Source organism: Aotus nancymaae, unplaced genomic scaffold (genome assembly GCF_030222135.1).
Source record: "Aotus nancymaae isolate 86718 unplaced genomic scaffold, 86718_ANA_hifiasm-v0.15.2.pri h1tg000016l, whole genome shotgun sequence".
In the NCBI taxonomy this organism is placed as follows: domain Eukaryota; kingdom Metazoa; phylum Chordata; class Mammalia; order Primates; family Aotidae; genus Aotus; species Aotus nancymaae.
Window position 1 is genome coordinate 40,752,579 of NW_026988428.1, and position 16,375 is coordinate 40,768,953.

The window sequence follows — 16,375 nt, forward strand, 5'->3', positions numbered from 1 at the left end:
TCATTCTTCCTTCAGTTTGTTGTAAACCTCCCCTTACATGCATTACCACTCTGTTCACGCTCATACACCCTCCTGGACCTGTAATATCACACACAGACCCACTTGGCACTGATGTGCCCACCTCTCACCCAGACAAAGGCACAAACACATTCTCACAATAACACAGAGTCACACTCAAATGTGGATGCAGAAACACACCCTATACTCAAACAGATGTCCCCAGACACACACACCAACTTAGAGAGACATACACACAAACCCAGACTGATTCACAAAAGGACATGGAAACTCACATACTGAGGCCAGAAGCACCAGCATACAGAGAGACACACAGTTGCACTCTCACTACACACTGCTAAATGTTCTACAGCCACACGCTCAGTTGTCTGAGCAGACTCCTGCCCAGGCACACATGGGTCATCGACACTGTCACTCACACACAATGTCCAGGCTTGGGGGCCAATGGACAGTGGTCTCTCTATCTCATTCATCCTCTTGAGCAACAAAGGAAGTTCCAGGGATATCATCAGTTGGCTACAACCTTTTTTTTTCAGAGATGGAGTCTCACTATGTTGCCTTGGCTGGTCTCAAACTCCTGACCTCAAGTGATCCTCCTGCCCCAGCTTCCCAGAGTTCTGGACTATAGGCGTGAGCCACCATGCCTGGCCAGACCACAACCTTTGATTTCTCCCCAATCCTTCTATCGGGCCTGTTGCTTTGGGGTTGGAGGTTTAGAATAGTGCTGTTCAATAGAATCGAACAAGCCACATGTGCTGTTTTGTAATTTTCTAGTAGCCACATAAAAAAGGTTAAAATGAACAGATGAAATTAATTTGAATATTTTATCCAATGGATCCAAAATAGTATCACTTTAGTACAGTATATTCATATAAAATCATTAGAGATCTTTTGCATTTTCAGGTATTAAGTCATCAAAATCCAGTGTACATTTTATATTTACAGCTTGAACTTGCTGCCTTTCAAGTGCTTGATGACCACATGTGGCTGGGCTATGTATTGGACAGTGAAGATCTAGAAGATTTGGCACCACTCTTGGCCCCGGGTTCTGCAAGCTGGGAGCTATGAGAAGGAGTTTTCTTTATCATTTGAGTTTCTCTGCCATGGACTCTGCTTCTCTCAGCTCATCAAAACCGTTTTTTGTTTGTTTTAAGACAGTCTCGCTCTGTTGCCCAGGCTGGAGTGCAGTGGTGCAATCTCAGCTCACTGCAACTTCTGCCTCCTAGGCTCAAGCACTTTCCGTGCCTCAGCCTCCCGAGTAGCTGGGACTACAGGTGCATGCCACCATGCCTGGCTAGTTTTTTACATTTTTAATAGAGATGGGGTTTCACCATGTTGGCCAGGCTTGTCTCGAACTCCTGACCTCAAGTGATCTACCTGCCTCAGCCTCCTGAAGTGCTAGGATTATAGGTGTGAGCCATCACTCCTGGCTTCATCAAAACCTTTTACTGACCCCAGTCATCATCAGAAACCAGGCTGTCCTCAGCCTATCTCCTGAGCGTAGAATGTTGAGGCATTGGGGTTCATAAGCATGGGTCACTTAGGGGGTGGACTCTGCTGAAGGCCTAGTTTCTACCTCCACCTGTTTGCCTGCAGGTGTGTGGCTACTGTGGGGAGTGTCATCGGAGAGTTCCAGGTGGAAGAGTCTAACCAGCCCTGAGACCTCCTGAGATCTGAAACCCCAGTCTTAATTCATTTCCCCTCACCCCCAGTGAACAGCTGGCCAGACAGCCACCATAGCCAGCTTGTTCATGCCCATGCTTCTGTCTGCCCTCAGGTCCACAGAGTAAGGCCCAGCGATGCCAGCCGAATGAGCATAACTGCCTGGGTACTGAGGTGTGTGTTCCCATGTCCCGCCTCTGCAATGGGGTCCAGGACTGCGTGGATGGCTCGGATGAGGGGCCCCACTGCCGAGGTAAGGACTTTTCCATTCTCTCCTGTCCTGTGTGGTTGCAGCATGTTGTCAGCCCACTTTCCGAGGACTGCCCTGGCACCTTCAGTGGGGGTGAGGCCTTGTCCTGGTCCCTCACCTAGATTTGCCTTCAGAGAGTGGATGAAATTGTTGGGCCCCTTGGGCTTGGAGCTTGGTCAGACAGCCCTGCGGACCGCAGCCATGGGCCCTAGCCTGGGCCCTTCCCTCTGACTGTATGTTCTTGGACTAGTCACTACCTCTTGCAGTTGCAGTTTTTCTTCTGTGAGATAAGAGATCAGTGTGTTCATACTTTTTAAAAATAGTATGATCCTTTCTTCAAAAGGTTTTCTGCATGAAGCCTGAGTGTGACCATAGAGAGGAGCAGAGGTGCTGTGACTAAAGCTTAGTAATCTAGTCTAGTCCACCTGCCGCCCCTGCAGTTGCCCTAGAAGGCATCCCCCAGGAGCTGCAGGTCTTTGGGGGACCCTGAAGCTGCCTTGGTCCCCCCCTCTCTGACAGCCTGGACTGTCTGAAGTGGTTGAGAGGAAAGCCATCCAGGCGGAGGTGGGAACGTCAGAATGATAAGTCAGACGGCTTCCGGCCTGTGGCCCTGGTCACCAGCTAGGCAGTCTTTCCCCCGAAGGTCTCTGTGGGCCATGGAGAGTCCGGGTCACAGTGCGGGCAATTTGAGGAGTCATGTCGGGGGAGGCAGAGCCTCAGGTCTGCATGTCAGGGAATAGTGACTTCTCCCTTCTCTTGTCCTTGGGGTCTGGGCCAGCAGCAAGAGGCTGGCTTTGAGAGGCCATGAGTGTGGCCCAAGGGGAGGGGCTGTGCTTGGGTGTTGGGGCAGTGTCCTGTGCTGTGTGCCCGAGAAAACATCTGCCTGTGGGAGGGGACTCGTCTGGATCCTGTTCACTAGGAGCAGGGAGGATGGAGCAAGGGAGTTTGTGGAAGATTTTTCTCCCTTCCTTTGGCTGATTTTGCATGTTTTCATCTGAAGCTCCTGGGACGGGATGCAGAATGCGGGCCCACGGGCTGACTTAAATGACCATGCATACCCCTTCTTATCAGGTGGTGCATGTTCAAGCTTGCTTCCTTTTGAGTACCTTTATGGTCTCTAAAACAACACAAAACCTCAAAAACCTCAGGTCTGAACTTCCTTCTCCGATATTACAGAAACTGGCCTCCTTATCCCCTCACCCTATACCCAGAAAAGATTCTCTTTTCTAGGTTTTCCAGAGGAAGTGATATTTCCCCACTCTGTGGAGTTAGGCTGGGCAGGCAGCACATATGGGCTCTCGGGTGGAAGTGGGGAGGAGAAAGAATAGCTGAGGGCCTGGCCCCCCATCCCAACTCTTCCTGGCAGGCTTAGTGCCTCTAAACGTCTTAGCATCTTGGGCGGCTCTCTCTCCTAGGTGGGGGTGGAGGGGGAAGCCAGGGTGTGAGGCCGCTGGACAAAGGGGTCTTTGTGGCCAGGCCGTCTGGCCCCACGCAAGGCCATTAACTGGGTCGCTGGTCTGGGGGGGCAACTGCTCTCCCACCTCTCCCCCCTCCTGTCTCATTCCCTTCTGTCTCCCCTGTGGAAGTGGGTCAGTGGCAGGAGAAAGATTAGAAAAGAATCCAGAGGGAACCAGTTTTGCTCCTCCTTCCTGTCCTCTACCTGGGCCTTAGGCCTTCTCTCTGAGGCCTCTAGGGCTCTGAGGATGGGTTAAAGGGGTGCTTCCAGGCCAGAGCTGGGATCCTGTGGGGACAGACACGATTCCATGCCCACTCTTCAGGCTCAGCTGAAAGTAATATTGTAATCCCCAGGCAGTGCAAACGAGAGGCATATGAAAGGGATAAGACTCACCAGTCCCTCTTCCTGTTGACCCCAACAAAGTATCAGAACCCCTCTCCATGGGGACAGAGGTAGTCCAGAGCAGCTGGAACAGGGACATGTGGGTTCTAAGCTATTACTGGCTGTGTGACCTTGGGCTTGTCTTATAGCCTCCCTAGGCTTCAGTTTCCTCACTTATGAAATATGGTAGATACTTCCTAAGGCCCCTTTGATCTCTGACACTGCAGCCCTTAGAAGTGGTTTCTGGACCAGGCCTGGTGGCTCACTCCTGTAATCCCAGCGCTTTGGGAGGCCAAGGCAGGTGGATCACCTGAGGTCAGGAGTTCAAGACCAACCTGGCTAACATGGTGAAACCCCGTGTCTACTAAAAATACAAAAAAAATTAGCCAGGCATGGTGGCACATGCCTGTAATTCAGCTACCTGGGAGGCTGAGGCAGGAGAATCACTTGAACCTGGGAGGCAGAGGTTGCAGTGAGACGAGATTGCACCATTGCACTCCAGCTTGGACAACAAGAGTGAAACTCCATCTCAAAAAAAAAAAAAAAGTGGTTTCTGAAGGTTGACTGGGGTTGGGGGAAGGTTGTGGCCTGTGTGCGGCTTCCACGTCTGGCAGCCTGAATGTGTGTTTCTCCTGACCCCATACAGAGCTCCGAGGCAACTGCTCTCGTCTGGGCTGCCAGCACCATTGTGTCCCCACACTCGATGGGCCCACCTGCTACTGCAACAGCAGCTTTCAACTTCAGGCAGACGGCAAGACCTGTAAAGGTATGTGAGTGCATGTGCCTGTGTGCACGTGTGTGTGCCAGCGGCCCGGTGAGGTGGGCAGAGGGGGCAGGGGGCCTGGCTGGAATAAGAGAAACTAGAGTGAAGGTGCAAGGGAGGGGGCGCCACCACTCCAGGGCATGACTGTGAGCCCTAACCGTTCACTTCCACCAGACTTTTAAAAATTCACCTTAAACTTATAGCTTTTATGTAAATTTTTCTGTTGTAAAAAATTAAAGCATTAACAGATAAAACCAAAGTCCCCTTTGACAAATCCCCCTCAATTCTGGTCCCTTTCCCTTCTCCCTGGAGTTTAACTCTATTATCAGCTTGCCCTTTCTCTTTCAGGCCCCTTTTTTGCATTTGTCTGTACATAATCACAAAAAATATAATTGGAAGTACTGCTTGTGTGTGTGTTTGTGTATGTGTGTGTGTGTGTGTGTGTTTTGAGACGAAGTTTCACTCTTGTTGCCCAGGCTGGAGTGCAATGGTGCGATCTCGGCTCACTGCAACCTCTGCCTCCTGGGTTCAAGCAATTCTCCTGCCTCAGCCTCCCAAGTAGCTGGAATTACAGGCATGTGCCACCACGCCCGGGTAATTTCATATTTTTATTAGAGATGGGGTTTCACCATGTTGGTCAGGCTGGTCTCGAACTCCTGACCTCAGGTGATCTGCCTGCCTCAGCTTCCGAAAGTGCTGGGATTACAGGTGTGAGCCACTGCGCCCAGCCGTGTGTGCTCTTTTTCACATAATGATATTTTACTGTATGTATTGTTTTCAATGTTTTTCGCTCATCAGTATGTTCCACATTTTTTTTTCGGTGTTAGTATGTAAAGATCTACATCATGGCCGGGCGTGGTGGCTCACGCCTGTAATCCTAGCACTTTGGGAGGCTGAGGTGGGTGGATCACCTGAGGTCAGGAGTTCAAGACCAGCCTGGCCATCATGGTGAAACCCCATCTTATTAAAAAAAAAAAAAAAAAAAAGATCTACATCATTCTTTTAGAAACCACTGTGATGTATGACTTTTACCACAGTTTACTTGGCCACCTCCTTCTCGATGAGTAAGATGTTCCTAATTTTTCGCTGCTACAAGCAATGCAAAATTTTCTGTTTTAAATTTGCCTCCCTTGGGTCTTTGCACAAATGCCAGCTTCTCAGTGAAGCTGTCCCCCAGACCCCTCTAAAATCACACCCCTGCCATCTGCATTCTCTATCCCTGTTCCATTGGACTAGCACCTCTAACATATACTTTGTTTCATTTGTTATAGTAACTATATTTCATTTATTATCCGAATATAAGTTTCATGAGGACAGGATTGTGGGTCTATTTTAAGGTTCTCTGATGTACCCCTGGCACTTGCCCCATAGTAGGGACTCAGTAATCTTCCCTGCATGAATAAATGACATGTGCGTTTCCTTAGAGTGGATTCCAAGACCGGACTTGCTGGGTGATAAGGTTTGCACATTTCATGCTGTAATAGATTCTGCCCAACTGTCCTTCAAGGTAGCTATAAGGATGGACACATTGGTCATGTCTGATGGGCACTCACTTCTCTGCCCTTGTCACACTGGAAATGACCACATTCTTGTCCTTTCCCTGGCAGATTTTGATGAGTGCTCAGTGTACGGCACCTGCAGTCAGCTATGCACCAACACAGACGGCTCCTTCACATGTGGCTGTGTCGAAGGCTATCTGCTGCAGCCGGATAACCGATCCTGCAAGGCCAAGAATGGTGGGTGGGGTTGCCTATGGCCACAGTGCTAACTAAGCCCTCTCAACGCTCTTCCGTGGTGGGTGGTGGCCTGAGAGGTGGTCCTAGAGTCCCGGCTGTACTGACTCTTCTCTTCCACATCCCCAGAACCAGTAGACCGGCCCCCTGTACTGTTGATAGCCAACTCCCAGAACATCTTGGCTACATACCTGAGTGGGGCCCAGGTGTCTACCATCACACCTACGAGCACGCGGCAGACCACAGCCATGGACTTTAGCTACACCAACGAGACCGTATGCTGGGTGCATGTCGGGGACAGTGCTGCCCAGACGCAGCTCAAGTGTGCCCGCATGCCTGGCCTAAAGGGCTTTGTGGATGAGCACACCATCAACATATCCCTCAGTCTGCACCGTGAGTCACCTGCTCTCAGCTCGGAGGGCCGGGGAGGGCAGGGGAGACGGGTAAGGTGGATCCTGTCTGCAACAGAGGTAGGGAGTTAGGATGGCTTCTGTCCGAGGCAGGAGAAGCAGGAGGCTGGATACAATGACGCGTGTTTGAGGCAGGGACAGAACCATTGCCATGCTTCCTCCCCGCTCTCTGAGCAAGAGTCTGGATGGCTCCTGCATTTCTGGCCCAGGGCTGAGGGGGCAATGACTGGTCAATCTCCAGAAACCAGGGACTGTCCCTTCTCTGAGAGGGGGTTGTGGACTAGACCTTAGAGGGACTTTCCGGTGCAGTGGGAGCCAAGGCTAGGGAAAGAAGGAGCAGAAGCCTAAGGTGCCCTGTTAGGTTGCGGCTAAGGGTACAGAAGCCGGGGCCCAGCTGCTCTGTCTCCATGGGCCATGGTTTCCCCTGGGTGTCACTGCCAATGGACTCTCTGCTGCCATCGGGGAGGGCAGTCCTGAGGTTATTTCTCTGTGGCTTTGTGGTAGTGAATGAGACTGGGAGAGGAGCCTGAGCCACATGAGCATTTTAGAATTTCCTGGATGCTTCCATTCAGGCCTCTCCCTAGGTGACACTTCTTTGCTGTCCTAGTTGTGGAAGAAGGGGTGTCACAGGAAGGGGTGTGAGCATAGCTGGGTATAGACCCACTGCTGGGAACAGCCCTGCCCATCTCAGATGCTGTTACACCAGCAGCCTTAGTAAAGTCAACATTTGGCAGCATCACATTTCCAACAAAATGCACCACAGAGCTGAGAAGAAGAATCTGGCCTGTGGTTGAGCTGACCCCTGAGAGAGAATAACTTGATCTGTGACCTTTAGTAAACCAGAATTCCCATCTCTGCCTTGGTTTCCTAATCTGCATAATGGGTTTGAGTTTGTCTGTCCAGATCAGATTAACTGGAGTGAAAACCAGTGGTAAAGAACAGCACGCTTTGAAGTTGAGGATTGTGAGCCTTGGGCCTCTCAGGAAGATCTTCAGGTTTCTTTATTTGGCTCTTGTGATGAAAAGAAAGATCCCAGGAGGTTACAAGGGATTCATTCCGGGAGAGAGAAAGGGGCATCCCCGGGATGGTGGAGAGCAAGGGTTCTTCTGGGAGCCTCACTCTCTGTGGCCTCAGTGTGAGGTTCACATTGCGGCCTCTGGCTTTCCTGCTAGTGTCCTTGGGCTGTTGGTGTCCACAGCTCACCTGTGATCAGACATGTGTCCTCCTTGGGGTGCTGGGCTGGGGGCTGGCAAGTCTGGTTGACTGAGCTCTTGATGAGTGGGCAGCTCGGAGAACCCCATGGGCCATAGGGTGGGATTGGCACTAGACCTTATACAGCTGCCCTACCCCTGTTCCTTGTCCACTGCCCTACTCAACAGGCCTGTCTGGGCAGACAGCCCATCAGTTCCCTCCCCGGCCCTGCATCAGTGCCACACAGTGGGCTGTGGGTAGGTGGCTGTGGGGTGCCCTGGAGGGAACCTTCTCAATTTCTACTCTGGGCTGGTTTCCTTATCTGACTTCCTCCCCAAGAGAAGCTGGTATCCCTCCCTTGGCAAACAGATTTGCCTTGCCTCCCAATCTGCGAGACTCATTGGGCCCCTCAGGGGCAGAGTCCAGGAGGCTAGAAGAGTCCAAAGGGAAATGCTTGTGGGGTAAATGAGTGGGTTTCTCTTGTCCCAGCTTCTGTCCCTTCCTCCCTGCCCTCGCCCTGCTCCACAGCCCTGCCGCCTGGATGTCTGGCTGTCACCCTGAGGATGGTTGTTTTGCTCTCTCCCACAAACTAATTATGGGTCCCAAGCTGAGGATGTCGGTGTCTCTCCCCTGGTCCCCTCCCCCCACCCTACTCCCTGGTCATCCCCCTCCCCAGGAGACGCTGACTGGCCAGCCCTGGTGTGTGGGATGGCTGGTCCCAGGAACTCACCTGCACAGCGGCTGCTGGCCTGTAATTAGCTCCCCAAGGAGGATGAAGAAGAAAGGCTGCAGCTTTCTCCTGTTTTCACTCTGCCCTCTGGGGTAGCCCTCCCTGCAAACCTCCCATTCTGTGCTGTGACTGTGACCTCTGTTGGACCCCTGGTGCTGAGCCTCATGCAGGAGGGGTGCACACAGAGTGAGGAGTCTGACAATTGAGGGGTGTTTGAGCCAGCAAGGCCAGCCTGCTGGTGCAGGCAGAAGGGGGAGCCTGCCCCAGAGAAAGCTCTGGAAGCAGAAATAGAATAGAAAGAAGGAAGGAGGCCAGGAAGCGAGCCTGGTTCACATGGGTCCTGGGCCATGTGAGTCAGACCTGCTGTGGACTCCTGAGAGCCCTTGAGCCCCTCCAAGACCCCACAGTGTGTGCACATTCTTCTCAACGAGGCCAGGGCTGCCGACCCTCCTGACCCAGGCCCAGTATCATCCCCCTGGACTGGGGTGGGTCATCTCTTTTCCTCCCACCTGAGATGACCTCCCAGGGCCCACCCTCCCCTTTGCCACTGGCCCAGTGCTTTGGGGAGGTCTATGAGGCTCGAATTCCAAGACTGGAGAAGTTGATGGTGATAGCCGGAAGAGAAGGGAAGACCCTTGGCCAGCACCAAGAGCAGCCTGGTTTTCACTACTGCTTTCTCAAAGGGCTATCCATTGATTTGATTCTAGGTGATACCTGGACAAGCTTTTTTTTTTTTTTTATCTGTTATAGTTACGTTTTTATTTGATATGCATTAGGAAACTCCTATAACTAGCACTTCAAATCTGTTACTTGATCAATTGTTCAGGATGCAGTGAAATAAGAAAAGTGAGTTAATTGAAATAACTGGTAATAAACAGTAGCACAAGCTGTACATAAGCATGGCAGACATTTTGGAAGTGATACACAAAAGACTAAAGTTCTGGAAATTGAGGCCTGGGGGGATCAACAGGCCCAGCAGTCCCTGAGCCAGGAACCAGCCTGCACACTCTCACCCCCACCTCTGACCAATCTCTCAGGGAACCTCCAGCTACATCCAGCCTCCCGCCAGGCTGTCTCTGGACATGGCTGGGTGGTGCAGTCTACCTACTCCAGCCCAGCCCAGCCCTGCCTTTCCTAAGCTGAGCTCCTCTGGTCTGTATTCCCTTCAGCTTGGAGGATGCTGCCACTGTAGAGAGAATGAGGCAGAGTACAGGAGTGGGGCCCTGGGAACGTGTGTGTGCGGTAAGGGAAGGTTCTGAGGTTGTAAATGGAGGCCTTGAAGGAAATCGGGTTTGCTGAAGTCACTCAGGAGTTTGGACTGTGTGTGAAAGGATGGTCTGGAGGGGCCCTCAGGGGTCTCAGGGTTTCCCTCCCTGCACCACGCTGCATGGGGAAGAAGGAGGTGGCCAGGAAGCCCAGCAAAGGCTCCCTACGCTGCACGCAGCAAGGTTGCGAAATGGGTCCCCAGGTCCAGCTGGCCAACTTCACTTTTTCCTTCCTCTCTCTTTCTTTTATTTATTTTTTTAGTGTGTGTGTTTTTGAAATCACAACAGGAAATGGGGTAGTGATTTGTCTAGAGGGGAGGCAAAGAAAGGGCAGACAGCAGCCCCTCTGAGTCTGTGATGAACTGGCTGCTGCCGCTGGAAGGGGTGCTACCTCCCCAGTGTGCTGGGCACCCCCAGGCCCTCTCAGCCTCCCACTCTCGCCTACAGAGCACTTCCAGACTTCATATGTGAAAGCTAACCATGCCCTTCCTTGGCCTTTCTGACCCATTGGATGCCAGGCTGTTTGGGAGGGGGTGGCTCTAGCCACCCCTTTTTGGCCTTGGGCCCCCTGCATCCTGGCACTTTTGCTTCCCATTCCTGTTCTAAGTTTCCTAATCATTTAACAGCTCACTCTTGCTCCTCCTCTCTCCTGGCCAGGGCCAGTCCTGTGTCTCCCGGCCCAGATCCAGCCATGTCCTCTCCTCCCCCGCTGTCTCCTTGAGGTTGCCTCTTCACCCAGCCTGCTCCCAGCACTCCCCTCGCTGTTTTCAAGCCAAAAGAAGTAACTTAAGCAAGAGATGTATTTTAGAGCCCGGCAAGGATTTCTCAATACAGGGAAGACCCTAAGATGAGCTGAGCAGAATCCAGGCATCATCCCTGGGATCTAGGTCGAAATGCCTCTTGGGGACCTGAGCCAGGCAGGGGAAGGTAGCAGGACGTAACCTCAGGCTGGAATGACAGGCAGGAGCAGGAAGGGAGCCCAGGGGAAAGAGGTGACACAGCGCGGCTAAGCTCCAGACTGGCTGGTGGAAGAAGGAAGAGCTGAAGTTGGGACCCAGCAGGAAACAAGGAGCATGAGGCCACGTCGTTTAGTAGAGCTTCTGCCAGGCTCACCACGAGGTCTCCTTCCCACCTTCGAAGTCCTCAGACTCTCCGCCATCTCCCCAGCCCCCGGGGGAGATCCCTGGGTGGGATTACTAGACAGACTGTCCTCTCCCACTGCCTTGAGTGTCCCAAGGCCAGAGAGGGAGGATCCTGGCAGTAGAAGAGGGGGGGAAAATGAAGTCCCAGCTCTAGAACAACAGAATGTGGACTCAGTATTCAATAAATATTTGTTCAACAGATCAATACGTGTGTGTCAGGCGCCGGGGACAGAGACAAAAGGCAGCGCCCTGCCCTTACAGTATTTGTGGTCAAGTGAAGAGGCCATGATCAAAAAAGCTTGAGAGGCCTATGGAGCCTGTAACAGGAAAACTTCCTTTTTTTTTTTTCCTTGACAGAGTCTTGCTCTTGTTGCCCAGGTTGGAGTGCAGTGGTGCCATCTCGGCTCACTGAAACCTCTGCCTCCTGGGTTCCAGCTATTCTCCTGCCTCAGCCTCCCAAGTAGCTGGGATTACAGGCACCTGCCACCATGCCCAGCTAATTTTTGTACCTTTTTTTAGTAGAGATGGGTTTTACCATGTTGGCTAGTCTGGTCTCGAACTCCTGACCTCAGGTGATCTGCCTGCCTCAGCCTCCCAAAGTGCTGGGATTACAGGTATGAGCCACCACGCCTGGCCAAAACTTCCTTCTAATAGGGCAAGCTTCCTTCTGGGAGCCTGAGCCAAGTCTTGACAAACAGTAGGTGTTAGCCTCAAATGGCTCACCTGGAGGGCCTGCCCAGAGTCAGGAGGCCACAGGGCTCTTGTTGGAGGCCCAGAGGGTGACTTGGTGGAAAAGGTGGGAAAGGATGGGCTTGGAGAGGCGAGGACATGGTGTGAATGGCAGCCCCCACGTGGGGAGTGTTATCATGTGGAAGGCCCCGTGCAAAGTGCTGTTAGTGCACCAACCAGTTTTACAGAGGAGGAAATCGAGACTCAGAGGAAATAAGTAACTTGTCCGTAGCCTCAGTTAGAAGATGATGGAACCAGAATTCAAACTCAGACTGTGAGTGTCTAGGGCCCAGCTGGGCCCAGGGCCGAGCAGAATGATAGGAGGAGAGCTGGGGAGGCTCCTGGAACAAGAGCCAGTATCTAATGTGCTTGATGGGGATGTGTTAGAGGTGCAGGGACCTCTTTGGGTGCATATACACTCTTTGGGTATGTAGATGTGTTGGGTGACATTTTCTCAGGGCATAAGGCCTTCTTCCTTCCTTCTTATTTCCTTAGTTTGGAGCAGGTGACTAGAATCCTGAAGCTAGAGTCTTCTTGGGCATGAGGTGGGGCCCATGTGTTTGGGAAAGCAGCCACTATGTGTGGAAATGGCTCTTGAACAATGGGAGTGATGGAGAAGTTGAGAAAAGCTGGAGTTGTAGTGAATGCAGATGCTGAGCAGTGGGATGGGGTGCAAGGACACCAGGTCTATTCTGGGGCCTGGAACTGAAAGTCCTCTGTGACATCATGGGCAGCTGTGGTCTCTCGTCTGACTCCTACAACCCTTCCCTGCTTCCTAGCCTCCCTCTTCATGCTGGAATCCTCCGCCCCTCTGCTCCTAGACCACCCCCAACTCCTCCCACAACACATCCTCCCTCCCTCCCCTTGGGTTTATTTGAGATTTTCCTGTCCTCAGGATTTGCAGCCTTTGGCCAGAGCCCCTTCAGAAGGTCCACTAAGGTGGGTTGGCCCTTAGAAGGTGGGGCCACAAAGGGACAGCTCCCCTCTGGATGGGTGGAGCCAGAATGCTCAGGACCTCTAGGCTGAAACCTAGGACTCTGCCTGGACCCCAATTCATATGACAGAGAGGGGTGGCCCAGATACTGCCTATAGGGCAGCCCTGGAGGCAAGGTTCCTCTTCCCAATTTGAGCCCATCTCTCTAGCCTGGCCTTGGAGTGGTGGCCATGTGTATGTGTGTGTGGTGATTGTGTATGCATGTGCGGGTGTGTGTGTGTGTGAGAGAGAGATTGTGTATGCATGTGCATGTGCGTGTGTGCATGTGTGTGTGATTGTGTATGCATGTGCGTGTGTGTGTGTGTGTGTGTGTGGCGGGGCAGGCAGAGGAATCTCAACTTTAGAAGAGAGGAAAATAATGTGGTGAGGGGGGTTGGATAACAAAGGATTTTTGCTTGCAACTAATAGTCTCCAGCTGCAAAAATACCAAAAGGGAGGCCAGGCAGGCTGGGGACTCCAGTTCTTGCCAACTCCTCACCGGCCTGCTGAGTGGGGCCCTGCCTGGCCTTTGGGGAGGTGGAAGGGAGAGCGGCCAAGGGTAAATATCTGAGAGCAGGGATGATCTCTCTGCCTTCCTTCTCAGAATTGGGAGGGAATCCAGGCCACATCCTGGGGCTGAGGGGGCCGATTGTGGAGCTGCACCTGGGATGGGGGCATCAGATCTCTGCAGGTTTTCTTCCTCCTTCCTCTTGCCAAGAGAAGGGTGGATGCGGGGAGCAAGGGCAGGGTATTGCCAGCCCTAGGGCTGGGCAGTGACTCAGGGAAGCCTCAGGAAGTCAGAGAGAAGGCCGGCCATAGCTGCGCCAGCTGGTGCTGGGAAAACAGCTTTCACTGATGAAGTTCATATACATGCCAGCAGCCCCCAGACCCCTGCCGTGCCCACCAAGTAAAGGGCATGCAGCCCTGTTTGACTTCCAGCCACCCTGCTGGCTGCCAGGGGCTGCAGGCAGGTCCCCCGCTTTGGGACTTCGATTTCCTTTGGAGGCAGCCCAGCGGCATTCATTTTAATCTGTTTTCTCTGTGGTTACAGCGTGTGGGGCAAAGAATTTGGTTGCCTTACCCCTGCACTGGGCCCTCTTCCTACAGGGCCTGGGCCTCCCCACGCTACTCTTCCCCCTCTCTCCAATCTTGTGAAGACGGGACAGTACTGGGGGCCCAGAGGAAAGAGTGGCTGGGATTGGGGATGCATGAATACTTACAGGGTCAATACCTCATCCCTGTGGCCTCGTTCTCCAGGCATCAGGATGGGGTTTAGCAGAGAGGACCTGAAGAAGAAACTAGTTTGATGGAGCCCTCAGTTGGCTCCTTCCCTTCCTGTCCTGTGACTCTGAGTCAGTGTCAGGGCCCAGCCAAGTTCCTTGAGGGCTGTGTTCCTGTTGTCCTTGCCCCCACCCAACCCCCCCACTCCACTGTTAGGGAGCAGCCCCTGAATCCCTGTGGGGAGGAGGGGGAATCAGGGAGGGGTCGAGCAGAGCAGCAAGTCTCACACCTGTAGCTGTGTGGGGGCAGAGTAATCCCTCCTGGGTTGAGTATGGGTAATGGAGGATGAAGCCCAAAGCAGGTAACCCAAAGATTTTTTTACCTGTTGGGGAAACTGGTGAAGGTGGAGCTCCAGGCAGGGGTCCTGGAAAGTCACTGCCTTAGGAGTTTCTCACTTTGCAAGAGGCACCACCTCTGATGGTGGTGGTTGAAGGGGGCAGTGAGTAGATGGAAGCCAGTGGTCCTGGAAAGGAGGCACCCAGAGGAGGCCAGCGGGGATCCCTGTCCCCAACCTTCCTGCCTCCTTGACTTCCGGCCACCCTTGCCCTGCCTCTCTTTCCTTTGGCCCTTCTTAAGCCTCTTCCATCTCCTCCAGAACTGTGCCTGAAACTGAGTCTAGGCACCTGGGCTCCATCTTCTTCCCTGACTCCCATCCTCCTTAAGCCCCACCTCTTTCTGAGCCATGCCTCAGTTTACCCTCAGGGTCCTTGGATGGCCCTCCTCCTAGACTGTCTCTCCTCCAACCCTATGACTTAATCCCCACCTCTTCTGACCCTCCCCAGGACGTGAGGACATTGAGCAATAAGGACATTGCAGGAACAGGGGACTGGGGCTGAGAAGAGGAAGTTTGGCCCATGTCACTGGTGCCTAACCTTTTGTTCCCATGGACCTTCCCTTTTGCATCTCTGTAGAGCTCATATTTTGAAATACTTTCCTCTCAAACTGGGTTTATTAGTGTGTACCCTGCTTTTCCATTTTAAAAATATGTGCCATATTTACAGCTTCCAGTCACTTCCAGGTTAGCATGAGATAACTAGATTTACCATAGAAAGTAGAAAAAAGTCCAGCAAAAAGCAAACATGTGTAATGTTTTGGTAGCTTGAGTGATCTTATCTCAAGTAAAAGCAAAGTAAAAGAAAAATATGTATCTCTATATATATTGGACTGAGCTAGTGGACCTGTGCTCTCTACCTTTTGGTGCCCCAAGAAGATGGTCCCTGTTAAAGGATGGACTAGAATTGGGAAGCCTTTCAATCAACCAGCCAGCCAGCATTTACACAAGGCCTCCTTCATATCTACCGTGAGCTCAGCATGGGGGTGTTTCGAGAGAGGGCATCCAGAGAAGGTGGGCTTCCAGGTGTGGGTTCTCACTAGCGAAGGGTGGGCATCTCTGTAAGAGGGCCTACCCCACCCCACGGCTCTTTCATTCATACTCTCCAGACGTGGAACAGATGGCCATCGACTGGCTGACAGGCAACTTCTACTTTGTGGATGACATCGATGATAGGATCTTTGTCTGCAACAGAAACGGGGACACATGTGTCACATTGCTAGACCTGGAACTCTACAACCCCAAGGGCATTGCCCTGGACCCTGCCATGGGGTGAGAGTGGCAGGCGGGGTTCTGGCCCTGGAAGGCGGGAGGCTGAGGCTGTAGTGGGAAGGAGGTGCCCAATATCCAGACTCCATTTAACAGGCATCTTCCCACAGGAAGGTGTTTTTCACTGACTATGGGCAGATCCCGAAGGTGGAACGCTGTGACATGGATGGGCAGAACCGCACCAAGCTCGTCGACAGCAAGATAGTGTTTCCTCACGGCATCACGCTGGACCTGGTCAGCCGCCTCGTCTACTGGGCAGATGCCTACCTGGACTACATCGAGGTGGTGGACTACGAGGGCAAGGGCCGTCAGACCATCATCCAGGGCATCCTGGTGAGGGAGCTACTGTCTGAGGTTTTTGTGGGGGAACCGTGATCCGGAGCCTTCTGATGAGGGGGGAGCCTCTGCAGGGAAACTGTTCTCCGAGTCTCCTGGTAAAGGGCATGATGCCCCAGCCCTCTAGTGGGGTGGGCATGAATACCTCAGAGAAAGGTCAAGACATGGCTTTCACTATGATGGGAACATTTAGACACCACTTCTGTTTACTTCTTTTTTCTCATGTGACCCTTATGATAACCCCTAGCTGACGAACAGGGAGGTGGTTCAGTTCCCTTTCAGCAGATGAAAAAAGCACGATCAAAGAGCTTAGGTGATTTGCCTGTGGTTGCAAAGCCGAGTGATAGCACTGGAACCTGGTCTTGAAGGCTTGCTGGCTTGGAGATGCTACCTCCATTCTGGAATAATTAGGGTGACCAACCAGCCCAGTTTGCCTAGGACTGTCCCAGTTTTAG

The 16,375-nt window shown here is 52.5% G+C and overlaps 1 protein-coding gene across 1 annotated transcript in view; it reads left to right on the forward strand.

The window, feature by feature from the left end:
- LRP1 (LDL receptor related protein 1) overlaps positions 1 to 16,375 on the forward strand; it is an 86,075-nt gene that overhangs the window by 10,457 nt on the left and 59,243 nt on the right. Inside the window, exons 3-8 of the mRNA XM_012469702.3 lie at positions 1,796 to 1,933; positions 4,414 to 4,533; positions 6,138 to 6,266; positions 6,393 to 6,656; positions 15,425 to 15,587; positions 15,695 to 15,917. Of these exons, the coding sequence (XP_012325125.2) occupies positions 1,796 to 1,933; positions 4,414 to 4,533; positions 6,138 to 6,266; positions 6,393 to 6,656; positions 15,425 to 15,587; positions 15,695 to 15,917 (1,037 nt within the window). The remainder of the gene's footprint in view (positions 1 to 1,795; positions 1,934 to 4,413; positions 4,534 to 6,137; positions 6,267 to 6,392; positions 6,657 to 15,424; positions 15,588 to 15,694; positions 15,918 to 16,375) is intronic.